The sequence below is a fragment of the Penicillium arizonense genome (assembly GCF_001773325.1).
Source record: "Penicillium arizonense strain CBS 141311 chromosome Unknown PENARI_contig014, whole genome shotgun sequence".
Classification (NCBI taxonomy): Eukaryota; Fungi; Ascomycota; class Eurotiomycetes; order Eurotiales; family Aspergillaceae; genus Penicillium; species Penicillium arizonense.
This window is the reverse complement of record NW_019173291.1, coordinates 690327-710544: the sequence shown is the minus strand read 5'-3', so window position 1 is coordinate 710544 and position 20218 is coordinate 690327. Positions and strand designations below refer to the sequence as shown.

The 20218-nt window shown below is 50.1% G+C and overlaps 8 protein-coding genes across 8 annotated transcripts; 4 read left to right on the top strand and 4 right to left on the bottom strand.

Moving 5' to 3' along the window:
- Nucleotides 1-1138: 1138 nt before the first annotated feature.
- PENARI_c014G07254 (sucrase/ferredoxin-like domain-containing protein) lies at nt 1139-2049 on the top strand (the record flags this gene model as incomplete). Its single annotated transcript, XM_022633547.1, has 2 exons — nt 1139-1285; nt 1351-2049. The coding sequence occupies 2 exons, from the start codon at nt 1139-1141 to the stop codon at nt 2047-2049; spliced, it is 846 nt and encodes a 281-aa protein (XP_022486647.1).
- Nucleotides 2050-2940: 891 nt separating this feature from the next.
- Nucleotides 2941-5493, top strand: PENARI_c014G05428 (leucine--tRNA ligase NAM2; the record flags this gene model as incomplete). Its single annotated transcript, XM_022633507.1, has 3 exons — nt 2941-2982; nt 3020-3160; nt 3211-5493. The coding sequence occupies 3 exons, from the start codon at nt 2941-2943 to the stop codon at nt 5491-5493; spliced, it is 2466 nt and encodes an 821-aa protein (XP_022486690.1).
- Nucleotides 5494-5785: 292 nt separating this feature from the next.
- On the bottom strand, nt 5786-6904 carry PENARI_c014G00153 (SDR family oxidoreductase; the record flags this gene model as incomplete). The annotated part of the gene is made up of 2 exons (XM_022633392.1): nt 5786-6733; nt 6788-6904. 2 exons carry the CDS (start codon nt 6902-6904, stop codon nt 5786-5788), a joined length of 1065 nt encoding a protein of 354 aa, XP_022486524.1.
- A 658-nt stretch (nt 6905-7562) lies between these two features.
- Nucleotides 7563-9441, bottom strand: PENARI_c014G06868 (Sec1 family protein; the record flags this gene model as incomplete). The annotated part of the gene is made up of 3 exons (XM_022633535.1): nt 7563-8201; nt 8251-9276; nt 9328-9441. 3 exons carry the CDS (start codon nt 9439-9441, stop codon nt 7563-7565), a joined length of 1779 nt encoding a protein of 592 aa, XP_022486604.1.
- Nucleotides 9442-9675: 234 nt separating this feature from the next.
- PENARI_c014G05080 (lysophospholipid acyltransferase) lies at nt 9676-11508 on the top strand (the record flags this gene model as incomplete). The annotated part of the gene is made up of 4 exons (XM_022633494.1): nt 9676-9697; nt 9749-9793; nt 9854-10972; nt 11024-11508. The coding sequence occupies 4 exons, from the start codon at nt 9676-9678 to the stop codon at nt 11506-11508; spliced, it is 1671 nt and encodes a 556-aa protein (XP_022486550.1).
- Nucleotides 11509-12535: 1027 nt separating this feature from the next.
- Nucleotides 12536-14699, bottom strand: PENARI_c014G08682 (putative serine-rich protein; the record flags this gene model as incomplete). The annotated part of the gene is made up of 2 exons (XM_022633577.1): nt 12536-12574; nt 12633-14699. The coding sequence occupies 2 exons, from the start codon at nt 14697-14699 to the stop codon at nt 12536-12538; spliced, it is 2106 nt and encodes a 701-aa protein (XP_022486537.1).
- A 1261-nt stretch (nt 14700-15960) lies between these two features.
- On the top strand, nt 15961-17166 carry PENARI_c014G11996 (CAAX prenyl protease RCE1; the record flags this gene model as incomplete). The annotated part of the gene is made up of 5 exons (XM_022633641.1): nt 15961-16015; nt 16062-16102; nt 16191-16571; nt 16625-17099; nt 17162-17166. The coding sequence occupies 5 exons, from the start codon at nt 15961-15963 to the stop codon at nt 17164-17166; spliced, it is 957 nt and encodes a 318-aa protein (XP_022486560.1).
- Nucleotides 17167-18037: 871 nt separating this feature from the next.
- PENARI_c014G01754 (histidinol-phosphatase) lies at nt 18038-18947 on the bottom strand (the record flags this gene model as incomplete). The annotated part of the gene is made up of 2 exons (XM_022633427.1): nt 18038-18100; nt 18150-18947. 2 exons carry the CDS (start codon nt 18945-18947, stop codon nt 18038-18040), a joined length of 861 nt encoding a protein of 286 aa, XP_022486566.1.
- Between the last annotated feature and the right edge of the window lie 1271 nt (nt 18948-20218).

The following is a 20218-nucleotide window of genomic DNA, read 5'->3' as shown; positions in this document are numbered from 1 at the left end:
TGAGATGAGCACCTGCAACTAACGCGGACAGCGACCGAGAAATCAGTCTCTTCGATGGTGCTAACATACCAGCTCGAAATATCCGCCCCTCAACCATTTCGCGCCATACACTACATTACCCCTCCAGACGGCGATCACAACAAACAAGCCGTCCAAACAATCAATCTATGCATCCAATTCGAACAGTGACCACAGATCAATCGCCGTGATGGGACGGTACTCCACACAAGGTCGAGACTTTCGGCGCGTATCCTCGAATCGTCGCATGATCAGCTGCGGGGCAAACCCATGCATACGAGGCTTGTTTGAGCGAGGACACGCTTCGTGCTCTGACGGGCTTCTCGGTCGCATTGACCTCGAGTCTCCAAAATTGTGTGAAAACTAAACGTGTTTATTTTCTCTAGGTTGCAAACCCACTTCTCCGTGCATAGGGACCTTTGCGACAGACTTATTTGTTCGAATACACCACAAATTTTCACGGATTCTCATGCATCAGAGATCACTCTACTTTGATCTCAGTCGATTGGCTTCGGGCTCGCTTGGATTTACGCAGTCGGTTGGTTGTTATCTACGCCACGAGGGCCATGATGGGAGATACAACATTTCGAAAAACTGAAAATCGAAAATTGAAATCGAATGGATATTCTGAGGCAATTGAAGAGAACTTCTAGCCTTCATTTGATATGGGCAATTTTACAATGTCTGGACATATGGAGTAGAGTACGGAGAACAAAAGGAACGGGAGCAAATAGCAGGCGGTGATTGATAATACCGAAGCTCCGGTCCGTCTCGGACTCGGAGATAGCAGTTCTTTAATACTCAGCACTCGCTCTTTTTACTTGTCTACTTGTCTAAGCTATTTTCGCATCCTTTCTTGTCACTTGTACACATTTATGCGATGAAATTTCGACCAACAATCCTGCAGTCGGTCACGCGCGACTGGACCGGACAGACATGTCGAAGCATACGCCTGCTATCCACCACCCCAAACCACAATAGCCGACACCGCGTGCGCTTGCATATCCCACCTCCATTCCCCGTGACGAAATCATGCCCCGAGCCAAGCTGCGATTGCCCATCCACACCTGCCATGCCAGAGGGTCTACCAATCGACCATGAACATGCGTTAAACGGGACAATGGCTGCCTATACGCAGCAGCTCCTCGTCTGCACAGGGAAGCGGGATTGGACGAGTCGCATTGATGAAGATGGCGAGAATGAAGGCTGGGGAAGTCTCCTGCGAGGAATGAAGCGTCTACTAGGTCGTGGTGGGCCTTACCTTGATGTATGCGAACAAGGCACCCTCAGCACACCTCAACAATGATACGATCTCTTGCTAACACATCCAAGCCATTCAACAACGTCCTCACAACGGCCACATCAATCGCACCCTCAACAACCTCCCCCACAACCGCCTCAGCCTTCCTCTTCCCAAGCTTCAAATACATCCCCTCAATACCCGCAGACACCGCATCACCCTCAGAACAAAAAACTGACCTTGTCACCTTCATCCGCGCCTATCTCCTCCCAAAACGCCTCCACCACATGCACTCCTCCCACAGAACCTCCAAACAAAAAGACATGACCCGCGTCCCAGAACTAGCATCGCACTTCCCCGACGCAATCGACATAAACCACTCTCCCACAATCCTAATCTGCGGCCATGGCGGCCGAGACATGCGCTGCGGCGTTATGGCACCAGCACTGGAAACCGAGTTCCAGCGAGTCTTACAAGCGCGCGGATTTACTGCTGGCAGTGAAGGTGCACGGGCGACGGTTGATGCGCCGGACCATGCGAATATCGGATTGATTAGCCACGTTGGTGGCCATAAATATGCGGGCAATGTTATTGTTTATATCCCGCCTAAGATGATGTCCGGTGAGGATGCTTCGGTGCCGCATCCGTTGGCTGGGAAGGGGATTTGGTATGGGCGTGTTGAGCCGAAGCATGTGCAGGGGATTGTTGATGAGACTGTCTTTGGGGGGAGGGTCGTTACGGATCATTTCCGTGGTGGGATTGATCGGTCCGGGGATATTTTGAGGTTGTAGACTGCCCAGCCCTGGAGGTGTCGAGAGATTTGGATACTCTAGTTCATGGGGGTAAATGTAAAATGAGGGATAGATTTGCATCTGTGAATATACTAGACATGACACATATTCAAGATCCAACACTATATCAAATGTATAAAATGGCACTTGAATATTGACAACAGTATTGTACAAGTCAAGATATTGTCCTTAAAGACGCTAGTCCAAATCGGGGCTAAAGCTATCCGACCCTCGGGGAGATTTGAAGATGCGCAAACCAACACTGAACCAAGGCCAATCGCCCAAATCCCCAAACCCCAAACCCCAAACCCAACCAACCATGATACAATAAACCAAAACCAACTATGCAATCCCTCCTTCGAACCCGCCTCACAAGCGCAATCGCGCAAACCCGACTCCGCGCGCGTCCAACCAACCGACTCCAAATCTACAATGCATACACATACGCCCTAACCCGACACGCAAGCACAACATCAACCCTTCAAAAACTTGACCTCCCCACCCTCGACAAGAAATGGCAAGAAAAATGGCAAGCCGAGCGGGTTACCACCCAATCCGAATCACAATCCCCCACCAACACATCCGCGCAAAAACCCCAATCCTACATCTTATCCATGTTTCCCTACCCCTCAGGAACACTACACATGGGCCATCTGCGCGTATACACAATCTCAGACGTGTTAGCGCGGTTTTATAAAATGCGCGGGCATGAGGTTATTCATCCGATGGGGTGGGATGCTTTTGGGTTGCCGGCGGAGAATGCGGCTATTGAGCGGGGGATTGATCCTGCCGAGTGGACGACGCATAATATTTCGAGGATGAAGGAGCAGTTGGGGTGTATCTCTGCTGGGTTTGATTGGGAGAGGGTATGTTATTGCCATCACTGAGACTATGGCTATAACTTTGGATATGGTTATGGCCATGGCTATCTGGGTATTCGGGCCGAATTGGGTTAATCTGTTTGATCTAGGAATTGGCGACTTGTTCCCCTGAGTTCTATGAACATACTCAGCGAATCTTCCTTATGCTATATCAGAAGGATTTGGCGTATCAGGCTGAGGCGCTGGTTAATTATGATCCAGTCGATAAGACTGTTTTGGCGAATGAGCAGGTGGGTTAAGGTTTCGAGCTATATGGTTATTTTCTCTGATTTATGTTCAGGTTGATTCCAATGGGTTCTCGTGGAGGTCTGGTGCTAAGGTTGAAAAGTTGAACTTGAAGCAGTGGTTCTTCCGCATCACTGAGTTCAAGGAAGCGCTGTTGAAAGATCTCGACTCTCTCGCTGGAGGATGGCCAGAGCGTGTGCTTTCCATGCAACGGAATTGGCTTGGGAAATCATATGGTGCGAAGGTCACTTTTCCCGTAACTGTCAACAGCAATGGGGGTGAGCAGGTTAATGTGGATGTGTTTACTACCCGGCCTGACACCCTGTATGGCGTGGAATATCTTGCGCTCTCTCTGACCCATCCTATTGTGCTAAAGGCTGCCGAGAAAGACGAGGCTCTTCGGAAGTTCTTGAGTGAAGCATCTTCACTTCCGCCGGACTCGAAGGCTGGGTACAAATTATCAGACGTGGAGGTATCTCATCCATTGCGGAAAATTGATACAGAAAGCCCTCAGCTGTCAAGGAAGCTTCCCGTTTTCGTGGCGCCCTATGTCCTTAGCGATTATGGCGAAGGAGCAGTCATGGGAGTTCCTGGTCACGATGCCAGAGATATGTCATTCTTCAAGGAGAATGTGAACCCGGACTCCATCTCTGTCGTTATTGAGGCCGAGGCAACGGGCAGCGAGGCTAACAGTGTCGTCCCAGCCTCAGACTCAAAGGCTTTCACTCAAGAGGGCTTCTTGACTTCCCTCTGCGGGAAGTACTCAGGTCTGCACTCCAAGGAGGCCTCCGAGCTGATTGTCAATGACCTAAAGCAGGTTGGACAAGCTGACTTTGTCGAGAGTTGGCGTCTGCGAGATTGGCTGATTAGTCGTCAGCGGTACTGGGGTGCACCTATCCCCATTATCCACTGCGGTGACTGTGGTCCTGTGCCCGTGCCTGTGAAGGATCTTCCAGTGAAGCTGCCGAAGATTGAGGGAGATTGGCTGAAAGGGAAGAAGGGCAATCCTCTTGAATCATCCGAAGAATGGCTCCACACGAACTGCCCCAGCTGTGGAGGAGCAGCTAAGCGGGATACAGATACCATGGATACCTTTGTGGACTCTTCCTGGTACTTCCTGCGATTCCTCGACTCTGCCAACAAGGAGGCACCATTCTCTCCTGCCGTGGCACGGCCAGTGGATTTCTATATCGGCGGTGTCGAGCATGCTATCCTGCATCTCCTCTACGCCCGGTTCATCTACAAATTCCTCGCTCAATCGGAGCTGTTCCCAGCTGGAAACTCCAACGCACCCGCAGAACCATTCAAAACTCTTCTCAGCCAAGGGATGGTCCACGGCAAGACCTTCACCGAGCCCTCCACTGGCCGATTCCTCCGCCCAGAGGAAGTCGACCTCACCAGCTCAGACAAGCCTCTGATTAAGGGCACCCAAGTCACACCCAACATCTCCTTTGAGAAAATGTCCAAGAGCAAATACAATGGCGTAGACCCAACCGAATGCACATCAAAGTACGGCGCCGACGCCACACGCGCACAGATTCTGTTCGCCGCCCCGGTCAGCGAAGTCCTAGAATGGGACGAATCCAAGATCGTCGGCATCGAGCGCTGGTTCGGCCGGCTCTGGAAACTCGTCCAAGATACCCAGCAATCCCTAGCAGAGTCGTCATTCTCCATCCCGGCAGAAACCCTGGCCTCGACTTCGACTGGTCACGCCGCCCCTCTGCCAGCATCCCTCCAGGATCTGAGCGACGCAGACGCAGACGCCATCCTGGCTACACACAACACCATCTCTTCCGTCACAACCTGTTTTGAGAGTAATCCCTACAGTCTGAACACGGTCATCTCAGACCTGACAAAGTTGACCAACACCCTGAACACGACTCCGGCATCTACCCCTCTCATCCTCTACCTAACCATCTCCTCTCTCCTCCGTCTCCTGGCTCCTATCGCTCCAGCCCTCTCATCTGAATCCTGGGAAGTTCTGCACGAAACACTGCTGAACAAGTCCAAAGAACAAGTCCCATCAATCCTCAAATCACCCTGGCCAAGCACCCTCCTCACAACTGAAGAAGCAGAGACTCTCTCCGCTCGCGGTGGACAAAAGGTCGCCGTGCAGGTTAACGGCAAGACGCGGTGCGCTGTTACGATCCCATCAATGAAGACGTCGACAGCCAAAGGAAAGAATGCCCCTCCTACACAGGAAGAACAAGACTGGATTATTAGTCGGGTCTTGGAGACTGCCGAGGGCAAACTGTGGCTTAGTGAGAAGCATGACTGGGAGAAGAGAAGACGAGTCATTGTTATCAAGGGTGGCAAGTTGGTGAATGTTGTTTTTTGATCTAATATCTCCTCTATTGTATTCTGAGATGGAGCTGGCGTGTATTATTATATCTGAATAGATCTGTACATTATTGCATTCCTTGCTTTGGAACTTAGATTGTATGCTTCGTTCTCTCTTACAAGAAATAGCACACTAATTGATAGAATAATCAGCGCAGTTCTCTTACCCACTTCCAATCGTTCTGTGGAATTCATATAAGCGTAGGAAACATATCGGATGCCATTCGGATATTCAGCAATTCGGGGTATCATATAAAACATTCAAACCATCACGCACAACCCTCAAACCCTCAATCTGCGTCAGCACCTTCGCCCACAGAAGATCGATCCCTCGTGGGCTGCGCCTCCCCCAACGGAAAACTAAGATGCTTCCAATCCTCAATCTCCTCAATAATACACTTCAGCCGGTCCCGAATACTCTCAACAGCATAAGTCCCCAGAATCAACCGCAACGGAGGATAAGAACAGTGCCCAAGCTGCCAAACCAAATGCGCCGCCTTGACCGCACTCGCAGGCTGCTTATCCCCAAGCCACATCAACATCCGCCGAGCATGCGCCGCCGGCGATGTAGACGTATTATACGGCTCACTTGGCGGCTTGACAAGGAAATGCCCATACAAAGGCAACGGCGAAGATAGATTATGCTCCGACGGATTGGCAGCCATAGCAGAAGGCGAAACCAAATCCCCAATGTCATCACGACGCATATGCCCCGGCTCAACGAGCGTCCCCTTGATATTGAAGCTGTCAACCTCATAAAGCATACTCTCCATCAACCCCTCGACAGCATACTTCGACGCACAATACGGTCCCAACCCAGGAACCCCCAGCGCACCACTGGTCGAACTGAAAATAAGATACCGCCCCGCCCTCCGCTGTCGGAAATGCGGCAAAGACAACTGAATCATATTCAGCGTCCCTGTGAAATTCGTCTCGAACTGATTCCGGATATCGAATTCATCCTGGTCCTCACAGGCTCCGATGACGCCGTACCCGGAGCAATTGGCGATCACATCAATATGCCCGAACCGCGCGATTGTCTGGTCAATTACCCACTTGACGGTCTCGCGGGCCCGCACATCGCAGAGGAGACCCATGCAGTTCTCGTGTTCGGATTCTAGTTCTTTCATTGCTTCCGGGCTGTTTTCGTAGGTGCGGCCTACCGCTGCTACTAGGTCGTTGTGGGCGAGTGCGGTCTTAACCAGGGAGCGGCCCATGTGGCCTGTTGCGCCGAAGATCTGGGTTGGTGTTAGTGGTTGACTTTGGAAGGGAGCTTGGTGGGGTGCGCTTACCAGCCATACGAGGGGCTTGGGGGGATTTTGCGGGCCTGGGGGGTCAGTTGTTGAGGGTAGGTTTAGTGTCGGTTCGCGCGGTGCTGGTGAGGTGGCGCCTCTTGGGGATGTTTCCATTGTGTGTTGGTTGTGGAGAGAGGAGTGGGAGAGGTGAAGGTCGAGAAATGTCTCTCCGCATTCTCCGAGGACCCACTTTTGACTATACTGCACATCATTTATAGTGTTGAGGTATAAGAATTACAGTTTCTTACAGTAGCTGCCACTACCATCATGAGCGAGTTCTTGCTCTGTTCAGTAAAACTTAGAGCTATTTTCGTCACTGTATTATCTAGAAGAGGCAGTTTGCTAAGATCAATCGCTCTTTCGAATAGCCCAGGTTCTGTATTTCTTCCGGTAGAGACCAATCCACGGCAATTTCCATCCACCATGCGCAGCTATCGTGGAATTTCAGGGTCCAATATATAGTTGCTATTGAGGCTTTGGTGTGATTGGTATTCTACAGAAGAGAAATCAGTGGACATTTTGAAGGGACGACTCTTTGATACTAATAGAGGGAGAAGGTGAGAAGTGGGATGGCTCCCATTGCATTTGCTGTAGCAAGCCATTGATTGTGACCAGTTAGACCAGTTTCCTACTCAGTCTGCCATCAACATCCAAGTGTGCCTCGATTTACTGAGCTTCGCCAAAGCGGCAACGTCATGGGTAGAGATCTCTATACTTGCATTGAATTGATACATTCACATTCCATTACCATACACACCCCTGCTAAACTCAATTATCGTCCAACCTCCCGTCGCAGCCGTCCTGCAGCTGTCGAGGGTCCAGGTTCCGGCCAACTACTCACAGCATCGTCAACCTCCTCCAGGAATGTTGTACTATTATGAATAGAAGTGCCACCTAGGACAACACGCACTCCAGGGGAGCTGGCATTGACCTGGGCGACCATTTTGGCCTCCTCGTACGTGGCACCACCGACCATGAAAATGATTATATCCTGTGGCTTGTCTTTTGTGTGGCCACTTCCTTCCAAGAAGGGATACTGCAATTCCTTCAGTCGCCCTTTGATGAGGTTTTGTAGGGTCACCTCTAATCGAGGTGAGTGCTGGGTGTAGACGTTCTCTACTCCCTTGAGACCTTTGAAGCGGTCTCTCGCACCGGAGAAGAAGGATGTTGATTCGAAGAGGTCTGAGAAGCCGCCTGCAACTGGTGGCGCTTGGAGGGAGTGGTGATAGGCGAGAAGCTTGGGAATAATAGCCGCACGGTTGGAGGGGACATCGCCCGCTGTGACAAGGAGATCAAGTAGAATTGGGAGGGCATTGTTGGGTTGTTTCTCATAGCGAAGCGCGTAGAGAGCCACCAGGCGCAGCTTACTGTCCGCTGGCACATTTGGTAATGGAATAATCCGTTGCAATGACTAGAAAATAGTGAGTATTATAGCGAAACACAACAGTCTTTGAACTTACCTTGAGATCATTGGAGTGGTTATCATTGCATGCCAAGCTCTGTTCCAGCTCACTCACGTCGAGGAGGTTCTCCTCGCCAACGCGCCGACTGAGCTCACCCACCAGGGTAACATGCTTGCTCACATTACCCGCGAGCTTGCGGAACTCGGGATAATCCTCCACGAACCGTTTCATATCAGCGATAGACTCGATATTCGCAGTGCTCTGCGTTTTGGTCTGGTATTGCTCCACATATTCTTTGATATTCTGCCCCAGATCACCAAAGTTCTGGTACATATTCTTCTTAAAAAATGGGTCCTGATCCTGAGCCAAGACAATCTCCTTGAGCTCTGGTCGGATGTCTGGCACATCCTGCAGATCCACCCGGCCATTATTGATGCCAAGCAATTCATGCACCATAGCCTGATACGTCCACTGAGTCAGCAATGGGGTGATGGGATCATCGCGGCGGTCAAGAACGAGTAGGATAGGCGGTGTGTCCGTCCGGCGGAAATTAAACAGCTGCTCCTCCTGCGTAATGTGATATCGGACCTCTGTTGCCAGCTTTCTAGCCAACAGACTGTTCTTCTCGTAACGGATGAGGGGGTTCTTTTTCAGCGAAAGCAGCAGGGCCAATACACCCTCAGTAGCTCTTTGTAGTGAATCAGGGTTCCACAAATCGGGCGACTGGCTCCATATCCGTTGCAAGGGGAAGCCCAGACCTAAAGAACACAGATCCGGGTTGATGACTAGAAAGTCGGCGAACTGTTCCTGCACCGACTGGACAACTTCATGACTGTCCGCTTCTGCGAGCCGCTCCAGGGAGGATTTGCGGATGATGTTGCTTAAGTAAATGTAGTATTCGCCGTATTTGGGATCACGGAGTTCGTCAATCAAAAATTGAATCGAGGTGGGTGATGGGCGCACGAAGCATAGACAGCGCAAGTGGCGCATCTTCTCGCGCGCGGCATTGTCCAGGCGATCGATGAGGTAGACCTCGTGATTAAGCAGGGCGGATTGGGTGATGGCAGTTGAAACGATGGGAACCTGTGATCGGTTAGCGATGGATAACAAGAGTCAGCTGAGTAAATCTCCCACTGTCTCACTATCAAGAAGCAAGATCTTCATCTTGGATGACGAAGCTCCTGAGGCCGATTCGCCCACGGTGACCATCTTGGAGATGTACCCAGAGGCGGCCGCAACGACATCCATGATGGGCGGGATTTTAAGAAGAAGAAGCTCTAAAAACCACAAATCCCCAGGTCAAACCGAAGCTGATGAAGATCGAGGGGAGTTGAGTGTGGAGATGGCGGGATTCGGGAAGTTGTTGGGGACTTCCGCTTTCCACATGACGAAGCTACTTTTCTTTCCTGTTTTCTACTTTTTTTCTCTCCATGCTCTGATTCTTTCGCCTTTCTTATTTTTCATCTTCTCTGTTGGGTCAACATGTTGCCCTACATAGACCAGAGTTCGTTCCCTTCTTGAGAAGCTCCCCGACTCGACTAACGTCTCCCCGCAGTATTCGAGCTGCCAGCTCGGCTCACTGGCGCATCAATTGATGAGCGTACGAACCTCCGTCTTCATAATCTCCGACCTTGTTAGCAGTTTCTGACCACAGCTCCAGTTAAGCTGATCGGCTCGTTCCTCCTCTCCTACCCACTCGCCGCCCTGCTCAAGCGCATTCCCGATGCCCACCCCTGGAGAAAGAATGCGTTCATTATCAGCGTGTCCCTGTTCTATCTGGTTGGCCTGTTCGACCTCTGGGATGGTCTACGCACCTTGATGTACAGTGCTGCGGGCACCTACGTGATCGCATACTATGTGGACGGGTCTCTGATGCCGTGGGTTGGGTTCTCCTTCCTCATGGGCCATATGTCGCTTAACCACATCTACCGTCAGATGGTTGATGAAGCACACTCAGTTGATATTACCGGAGCGCAGATGGTTCTTGTCATGAAGCTCACCTCGTTCTGCTGGAATATTCACGACGGCCGTCTTCCCCAGGCTCAGCTGTCGGATCCGCAGAAGTACTCTGCCATCACCAAGTTCCCTGGCATCTTGGATTACCTGGGCTATGTGATGTTCTTCCCCTCGCTTTTCGCCGGCCCCTCTTTCGAATATGTGGCCTACCGCCGCTGGCTCGATACCACACTCTTTGAAGTCCCGCCAGGAACTGATCCGTCCAAGGTGCCACCTACCCGGAAGAAGCGCAAGATCCCTCGCAGTGGAACCCCTGCTGTCAAGAAACTGGCGATTGGATTGGCATGGATTCTTGCCTTCATCCAGCTAGGCGCCTACTTTACCACCGACTTTGTGCTTTCAGATGCATTCCTGCAGTACTCTTTCCTGCGTCGTGTGTTTACCGTACACATGGTTGGCTTCACCGCGCGTCTGAAGTACTACGGCGTCTGGTCTCTGACCGAGGGTGCCTGTATTCTGTCCGGCATGGGATACAACGGCTTTGACCAGACCACGGGCAAAGTCTTCTGGAACCGACTGGAGAACGTTAATCCCTGGGGTCTGGAGACGGCGCAAAACTCGCACGCCTACCTAGGCAACTGGAACAAGAACACCAACCACTGGTTGCGTAACTACGTATACCTGCGAGTTACCCCCAAGGGCAAGAAGCCCGGATTCCGCGCCAGCTTGGCAACCTTTGCCACCAGTGCCCTCTGGCACGGTTTCTATCCAGGATATTACATGACATTTGTCCTGGGATCATTCATCCAAACCGTGGCGAAGAGTACGACTCCCAAAGCCCATCTCCGAATCTCCACGTAACTAACGTTTATAGACTTCCGCCGCTACGTCCGGCCCTTCTTCCTTACCCCAGACGGCTCTGCCCCAACGCCAAACAAGCGCTATTACGACATCCTCAGCTGGCTCGCCACCCAACTAACCCTCTCCTTCGCCGTCCTCCCCTTCATCCTCCTGAGCTTCGATGACTCAGTAACTGTCTGGTCGCGAGTCTACTTCTACGGTATCGCCGGCACAATCTTCTCCCTAGTGGCATTTGCTTCCTTCTCCCCGTTGAAGGGCTACCTCGTTTCAACACTGAAGCGTCGCACGCGCCCCAATGTCGGACGAACCGTCAGCACTGAATCCGTGCGTCCTCCTGTACTGGGCTTGCCTAATGATCCTGAGCGCGACTTCGATGAGGCGGTCCAGGAGATCAAGGCTGAGATTGAGGCTCGGGGGAGACGCGGTAGTGTTGTTACCATGCCTACCGGGGAGGAGCTGAAGGCTGCTGTTGAGGAGAAGATTGGGCGGAAGCTATAGAATTCGAAGTCTCAGCTAGGGAGAGATTGTTGGTATTATGGGGTAGATGGATAATTGGATAGATGGAGAGTCGAATTAAGGTGTTTTTGAGGAAGTGGACGTGACTTTGGTGTCGTTTGGTGCAAATAAGTGCGTTGGAGCGTTGGAGCGTCAAAATTTCTTTGTTGTGTCTTTATCTCTAGCTTTAATAGCGATGGTGATGGCTCGAATCGAGTCGATCTCGTCTTTCGGCAATACAGATGTTCATAAGCTGTAATAGATGGAATAGCTTTTACGAAAAAAAAAAGAACGTGATGAATAATTCTAAAGTAAGGCTTATAAAATATGAAAATAATTGATTGAATCAAAGTATGAAACCTCGAAAATGATGATATAACACAGGTGGTCACTGAAGAGTAAAAATATGCACCGAGCCAATATCAAATCAAATCAAACGACGATTCAGTAAGATCAAGAATAACAACAAAGAGTAAACATATGTCCAATACATGGACGTCATATAGTGGCTGCAAACAAAGCCTGTAAGGCGCCATGCATAGAATAGAATCCCAGAAATGTAAAATATGCGGAACTGTAGAACCAAGATGGGGGATATTATGTGCGTTGAATCGTGTCGTGGTCATGTCGAACTGTGTGCAGTGAATTGAAAAGCAAAAAAGGAGAGCTGTAAAAATAGAAGAAGGGGATAGTGATAGATCGAGGCGAGGGATCACAGTCAGAAGAGAAAAGAAAGGGGATGTCTGTAGTATCAGTGAATCGAGGAACGATAAATAAGATCAAACAGGACAGGGAATGAAGAAAAGAAACCAGCCAAACGGGAGTGTTGGTAGAGGCTACAAGCCCGAGTCAAAAGTGAGTGAAGAAATCACCAAAAAAAAAAAGAGAAAACGTCAGAATGAAGGGTTTTGTAAAGCCATAGGCAAAGCAAGTCCAAGTCGTGAGAGCATTAAATGAAGTATGGCGAGTCGAGCACAACCACACTGGAAGCAAGGAGAGAGCATGGTTGGCTGATACTGTCGTATAGGGCTTAGAAGCCCGTAGTAGAGCCAATAACAGCGAGAGTGATCTGCAAGATAATTAGAAAAAAAACAATCCAACACACCAAAACCAGATGGCAAACTCACAATAACAACAGTAATCACCACACCCAGCGATATCATCCACCGATTGAGATTCCTCCACCAGCGGGCATTATCATGGCTCCGCTGCTGCAAATTCATACACTGCGCCTCGAGCGCCGCCTCAACATCCGAGTCGGATTCATTCACCATCATCTCAGGCGACATCTTAGGTTTTGGCGGCAGTGGCAGAACAGCAGCAATACACCAAGCCAGAGGGAACAGGAAGCCCAGACAGAAAGAGTAGACCTGGATATTCCTCCGTCCAAAGACAGGTTCATTGCGCGAGTCCAGAGAGGGGGCTTTCCATGCACTAGTTGAATGCTGCAGGACCCTTCGGTCTGGGTATAGATGTGGTGACCAGCTATGGCGCAACCTGTAGCGCTGGTTGACGAACTCACCATCCTCTGGTTCTGGAGATGGGACCCAGTGAGCGCGCGGATCGCGGGGGTCGCTTTCGATGCGGCGCTGGGGGATTGGAACATGCGCGCGCTCTGGGGAGCGAGGTCTTTCTCTTTCTGGGGAACGTGGTCTGGGGATGTTGAGTGGTGTGGGCATAAGATTAAAGTTGAAGGCGCTTGAGTTGGATGTTCCGGGGCGGACAGAGGATGGCCGGCTGGCGTCGATCATTGACAGGGTTGAGTTCAGGCCCATTGGTTCGCGGAGGTAGTAGACCTTTGCCCAGGTGGGGAGGATGTTGAGGATGGTGCTGGTACCCGTGCCTGGGCGATTCGAACTGCGGTTACTGTTGCTTCGCTTTGAGCCGGAGGACAGGCTTTGGGAGAAGATTGGCCGGACTGGGAGGTTTGTCAGGCTGTCTAGGCGCTCTTCGTCGCTGTCGTTTGAGGACTCCACGAGCCATACGGAAGAACGTGTATTCTCGCTCTTCAGCGCTGCTGGTGGGGGTGGTGATAGCTCGGCCATCTCGGGTTCTGAGGGGATTTCCGCTTGCGCGGAGAGGTTGGTCACTTCCTCTGCAGACCAGATTGAAGAGACGGTTGACAGGTGAGGGTTCCAACGGCCGGAGGCTGGGCCTGGCGTGAAGTCGCGCTCTGGAGTGACTGAAGTTCCGGCGCGGGAGCTTGACGACGACGGCGCGCGGATACGCGGGTATTGAATTGGGACGCCGCTGTCAATGGCTGCTTGCAGATCAGATGCTGAGCGTAGGCTGCGCGAGGAAGAGGTCGCAGAACGCGAGCGGCTGCCTGATGGTGCACGCGATGTTGTGCGGAAGGACGCCACGGATTGCCAAGGTGGACTGGACCTAAATGATGGAGAGCGGTAGCTCAATTGCTCAGATGAGGCTGTGTTGATCCAGGGAGCGGCGCCGGCGTGTCTCACCACGGTACCCCGTGAGTTGTACGAAGACAGCGAGTTGGTTCTGGGGTCTGACTCTGAGGATGCAGTGGCAGGACGGTGGAAGTTCATACTCGAGTTGTCCAGCATCACAAAATTGGGACTTGACGGAGCACCAATTTGCTCGAGGTTTGGGCTGGAGTAGCCAATCGACTCCCCGGAGCCTTGAGAAGACTTTGGCGAGGTGGGCGGCTCTGAAAGTACTGCCTTGATAGTTGGCGTGGCTGTCGGCAGCACAATCATCTCGTCGTCAGAGTACTCCGGCTCCGAACTGTCGGACCCATAGTCGGGCGCTTTACCAGACGAAATGTCTGGCAATGACGACTTGCTAGAAGTTGGATCTTCATCCCACAGCTCTGGCGGCGATTGGCCAGTATTAACAGTCGATGAGACATCCCAACTCTCTCCAATGGAGTGATCTCGCGGGCTGTTGGTGCTTTGACTGAAGGACGGTGAGGAGTACGTAGATGTGGACGGTCCTAGGTGGTGATCTGAATAGCTAAAACCGGTGTCTGAGATGTAGTCTTGCTGTCCTTTGCCGGGTATGGGCAGCAGGATCTGCTCCGGCTTGGTCGGGAAAGGCGTCGCGCTATACATATCGACATCTTCCTGGTCCGACACCATGCGCAACGACCGGTTTGGTGATCTTTCATTCGTGTGAGCTGAACTGCGCTCTTGCAATGCCCTCCGCACGCGCGAGGTCCGGGGATAAGACATGGTCGAAGTCACGAACTTACGGCATTGATCGGAAGGAAGTCAGAAGACAAAGAAGGACTTGCTAAACAGGCAATAAACAAAATCAAAAGAATGACGGGGTTGTTGTTGTTTTCCTAGATTGGAAATGAATGGTTCGATGTAAGGAATGTATACCCAGGTGTCGAGATCTAGGGTCTATGGGCCGAAATTCATCAAAAAAGAGCGTGGGACGTGCGAAAGTCGTCAGGGTCGGGATTAGTTCGTTTCAGACATCGAAAGCCATTAAAAAGAGCGACAGGGCGAAAACAATCATTAAAGCGTTTCAACAAAAAGCACACGACAGGAAGTAACGAAAACACAGACGTGAGACACTGGAAGGAAGGGGGTGAGGAATTTTGTTGCCCAGCGGTGAACGATGAACCGGGCGCCTATCACCACCCAATCTAGACCCCAAGGGGTGATGCAGCCTGCATTGGCTCCAGTTCTCGACTCCTCCGGGGTGGCTTAGGAACACCCGTTGACAGTTGGAGACTTGACTCGATAGGTCGAGACGCGTTGGTGAAAACCTGCACAGGCTACGCACTACAGTATGATTCTATAGTACATTGGACTTGCAGCCCTAGTATGTGCTACGACTTACCATCCGAGGGTGTACCAGCCAGGATCAGCAGGTACACCTGCACCTGTATGCACTGTGATTTTCGGTGCTCATAAACCAGTCTTTGAGTGGAGACTTGTGTGTTGTCTCGACTAAGATGAGTTTGGCTAGCGGCTGTGTGTCTGACATGCCCTCGCTGCCAACGCCCTTGACAGGCAATAATATGATGGTCCCTCAATTATTGTCCTCCCGCTTGCTGCTTCCCTCGTCTCTCGTGAATCGGAGAATTATCGTCCACGAGCCCCTCACATTGACTCAGTTTAAAATGAAGATGGACTCAAGGGGTGACAGATGAGAGAGATCACATTTGACGCTCGGTCCAGCAGTTCGGTAGCCTGGAGCCGTTGGGATGGGATATATATAGTCATCTGCTACTTATTTTTTGTTCCTGTAACTTACACCTGTCGTGTACTTGTAGTTGTAGTTATAGATGTAGTCGGCAATATTAAGATAAACATTCAATGGTCCATGGCTCATTCTGACAATACCATACTGTATTCTACCTTTCTCAGCCAATCCCTGTGCGGTACCTGGCCTCCTGCGTATTGTAATAACAACAAAGCAACGTCTGGGCCATCTTGTTCTTTCCGAGGCTCTCGATACTTCCCCAACATAGATCTCATCATGGCTCCTGTCGGCTTGTTGGCTCGCATCAAGAGTCTGTACACAAAACAACAGGGTATGTAGTACTATTACTCCTTTAAGTACCAACTAACACTGTCCAGATGACCCAGCGCTGTCAGGCAGGACGGTCGCTTTTTTCTCTGTATGTAGAGACATCTAAGAAGCACCCCAAACAGAAAGAAAAAAAGAGGTAATGAAACGACTGCAATTTGGATAGCTAACAAACTCAGGTCCTACTCACATTACTCTACGTGGTCCCATTCTATCTCTCTCCAACAACCAGACCATCGCCAAGCCTTAGTCGCGATGCGCCCTCCGTCATTCGGGCCCGCATTCGCGCCGTTACAGGTTCATGCATTTTCAGCTCAGTAGTCGTCCTCTGGCTGGCCGTTGAAGAGGGGAACACGTCGGTCGCTGCGGGGTTGAGACTACTCGGCTGGTGGCCCGTCGGCGTGTTGGAGATCTTCCGCGGTCTGCTCCTAACCGCAATTCTCTTCACGGGCCCGCTCTTCGAGCGAGGAATCGTCGAGGGTGAATGGAAATTCTGGTTCCGCCACAGCAAGCTCTCTGAGAGCCTGGGTGGCTGGATCGGGTGGAGAAATTATGTCGCGGTAAGTGATATTCCCTCTTGAGACACTAGCTATCGTTCTAAATATCTTTGCAGGGCCCTATTACCGAAGAGGTCATGTTCCGCTCGGCAATTGTCCCCTTGCATCTTCTAGCACATGTATCGCCAGGCCGCATTGTCTTCATCGCGCCATTGTATTTCGGCATCGCGCATATCCACCACTTCTACGAGTTCCGCCTGACGCACCCAGACACACCAGCTCTGGCGGCATTGGCGCGCTCGCTCTTCCAATTTGGGTATACTACCATCTTTGGCTGGTACGCTACTTTTGTCTATCTGCGAACCGGCTCCTTGTTGGCCGTCATTGCCATCCACAGCTTCTGCAACTGGTGTGGTCTGCCTCGGTTCTGGGGTCGCGTTGAGGCCGGAGAACCTATGGGGCCGCCCATCACTCGTGGCAAAGAAGACTCTGAGGGCAGCTCGGCTGAGGTTGGAGATGGGACTCTCGGTATTGGGTGGACGGTCGCTTATTATGTGCTTCTGGTGGCAGGCGCCTTAGCCTTTGCTCAGAGTCTGTGGCCTTTGACCGAGTCATATCATGCACTTGTCTCTTTCTCGGGAAAATCCACCTAGGGTGAATCGACATGGTTGAGCCCTCCTCTATCGGGGCTGGGTTGACATAGAAATAGGTGTACTTTTTCATTATTCTGACGGAGGCTATGTTTGGTTTAGTGGCGTTTCGTTTATATCTTTTAATGCGTCAAACTGAGCCATGGTAAAAAAAGCTTTATCTTGGCACACGAAATAAATGGTTTCTTTGCATCTAGAAGCACTCAACGAATCTCCAATCCCTAAGCATCTTCTATGTTCTTTTGTGCATTTCCCGGTCGTGTATATTTCCGCTTCAGGTAGATGATTACTTATTGTAGATACAATAATAGAATCTTTGATACCAATAGCGCAAGTATGTATAACATACTACTACTACTACTACTACTACTACTACTACTAGATTTAGTTGTTGGTACTAATATATTTAGTTGCCCTGCGTGAATGTATATAGCGTGGTATGTCTCCCTAACAACCAAATTATTGCATATAACAGTGGATTTTCTAGACCTATGGAGTAACAAACTGAACAAAAGAATTTAATTTTCGGCGATTAGTTCTACTCATATCTTATTGTAGTGGATTTCGATTTCAGCTTCTATTTAGATTTTACTGAAGGGGTAGACCGTGACATCAAAGGCACCTACCTCGTAACTGCAAAGTACATATAGATTGTTTAATCTTCATCAATACAGTCTAGCCGAGCTGTTATTGTGGTATTCTTTTCATCACCTAGGGTACTACCTGCGGCCGGTTTCTCACAACAAATGGGTAACACGTGTGCTGGACAGTCTGAATAGGCCTCTTGAGTCTCACTGGCTTTGGCCACTCCTTGCCGTGTTGAAATGGCACAACTTTAAACATACTACTCGCTGAAGCAAGACATCGTCCTAATCTCATCTACTGGGACAGAGCAGACTCGTGTCCGAAGAAATCGAGTGTCAATTGGACGTGGAGATCCCCCTTCGTCGTTTGAAGCCAACCGTAAGAAATGAAGGGACGATATTCCTACGGCATCGATGAACGGCAGGATGCGATGAAAGTTAAGTCCGACCTGATCGACGCCGTGACTGTCGTCAGATAGACAGAAGTGGCCCCCTCGGACGAGAAACGCCTTGCAAATTTCGGCTTTGGGGTATGGTTCAGCCATGCCCTTTCGCAGAGCCGCGGAGTTCAGCTCTACTAGACCTCCATAGTTGACTATGAAGTCTAGATTCCGTAGAATCTTTTCCCACACGCCCGACCACTGTGTAAAGCTTTGGTCCGGGTCGTCGCTCTTCAATCGGATCAAATCGAAATGGCCGACGACCGGCGGTTTCAGCTTGCGCAGCATGTCAAGTTGAGCGTCAAAGTAATCAGCAAAAAGGCGTTCATCCGTTCCACCGGCCACCTCCCGGGCTTGTACATACATCTCGCGGTCATAGTCGATGGGGATTTCATGCATGTGGTGTACAGACCCGACGAAGAACTCGAACGGGAATCGGCTGAGTGACCGTTCAATAAGCATGAAAGATTCTGGTCGGATCCAGTCGATTTCCAGCCCAATCAGGATCTCAATTTGCTGAGCGTACTGGTCGCGCAGCCGCAGCGCCTCGGCGAAATAGCGGGCTTCATTCTCGATCAAGGCAGCTTCTGTGCCCCCGGCAACGATCTCCTCTGGATAGAAGTCTTGTCGACAGCGGACCATATGCTCAGAAAGGCAGAATACTCTCATTTTCTTTGCAATCGCCGCCTGGATGACTTCTTCCAACGAATTCTTGGCATGGCCTGGGCAGAATTGGCCTGAATGGCTATGATGGGAAAAGGGCATCCTCGTTCCGAGAATAGAGACAATCAGCCGATAACGGTATCAAAACGTGAACAAACTGTCACAATTTGACAATAGCGGTAACGACGAATAGTTACTCTGGGATGGTAGCTGGGATGCAACAGACTGAGCGAGGGGCTGTGTAGCAACGCCTTCAGTGACAATAGCTTACATCACCCCATCCTATATCCATAGGAGTAGACTTAAAATCATTTCATTCATTTACCATTTATTTACATATCCAATTCCTATGTCTCGTAATTACAGCTGCCGGTACAAATATATAATATTTGGTGCCAATAGCGCAATTATAGCATAGTGTGTATGAATGTCGGTAATAATATATCCCAGGTGCCCTGCATGACAATATATACCATATCTAGCGCAGTATGTCACCCCAACAACCAATTATTGAATACAACAGTTGAATTTTTATAGATCTCTAGCGTAGCAAATGAAAGTGGGACTCAATATTTGGCGACTCTGCTCCAAAATTTACGACGGATATCAACCACCATCCTAATTTTTGAGTAGTATAACCCGTGAGACTTAAGGCACCTCATATTGTCAAATTAGACAATTAAATCTTCATGAAGTCAGTTTGGCCGAGTGGTTAAGGCGATTGAGTACGTTTATCTCCCGCAACACATCTCAAGAATTCTTACTAACAATTACCACAGCTAGAAATCAATTCCGTTCGCGGGCAGAGGTTCGAATCCTCTAGCTGACGATTCTTTTTTTTTTCCCCCCACTTCACTTTATTCATCCATTTTTTTTAACTATATCTACATCTCTTCAACGTTAATATGTACTATGTTGCAATACCGAATATTGAATATAATATCAAATTGCAAATCTTGCGTACTAACATCTGGATCTTTGCTACATACTATCAGGCACCCCTATGAGCAATCCTCGTTTTCAAAACACCTGTTATGACCAGAGGCTAGTCTGTTCTGGAGTAACAAACCGTAACACTTGCAATATAACATAGATCTGGTGAGATTATAGCCGCAAGCAGCCCTAGATAGAAATATCAATATCGAACAACAGTTTCTAGGGTCCGACGCCCATCACATCACAAAATCTCAAAAAAAAGACAAGCAAATAAAATAGTTATCTCCAAACCAACTGCCCATCAACCTTATCAGAAAGCACATCAGTGTTTCCCTCCCAAGCAACAGCATTAATAAGTCGAACTATCTCACCCCGATTCTTCTTACAATCCCACGCAAAGGCAGAACTCAACCCACCATTAAAGTATCCAATACGGT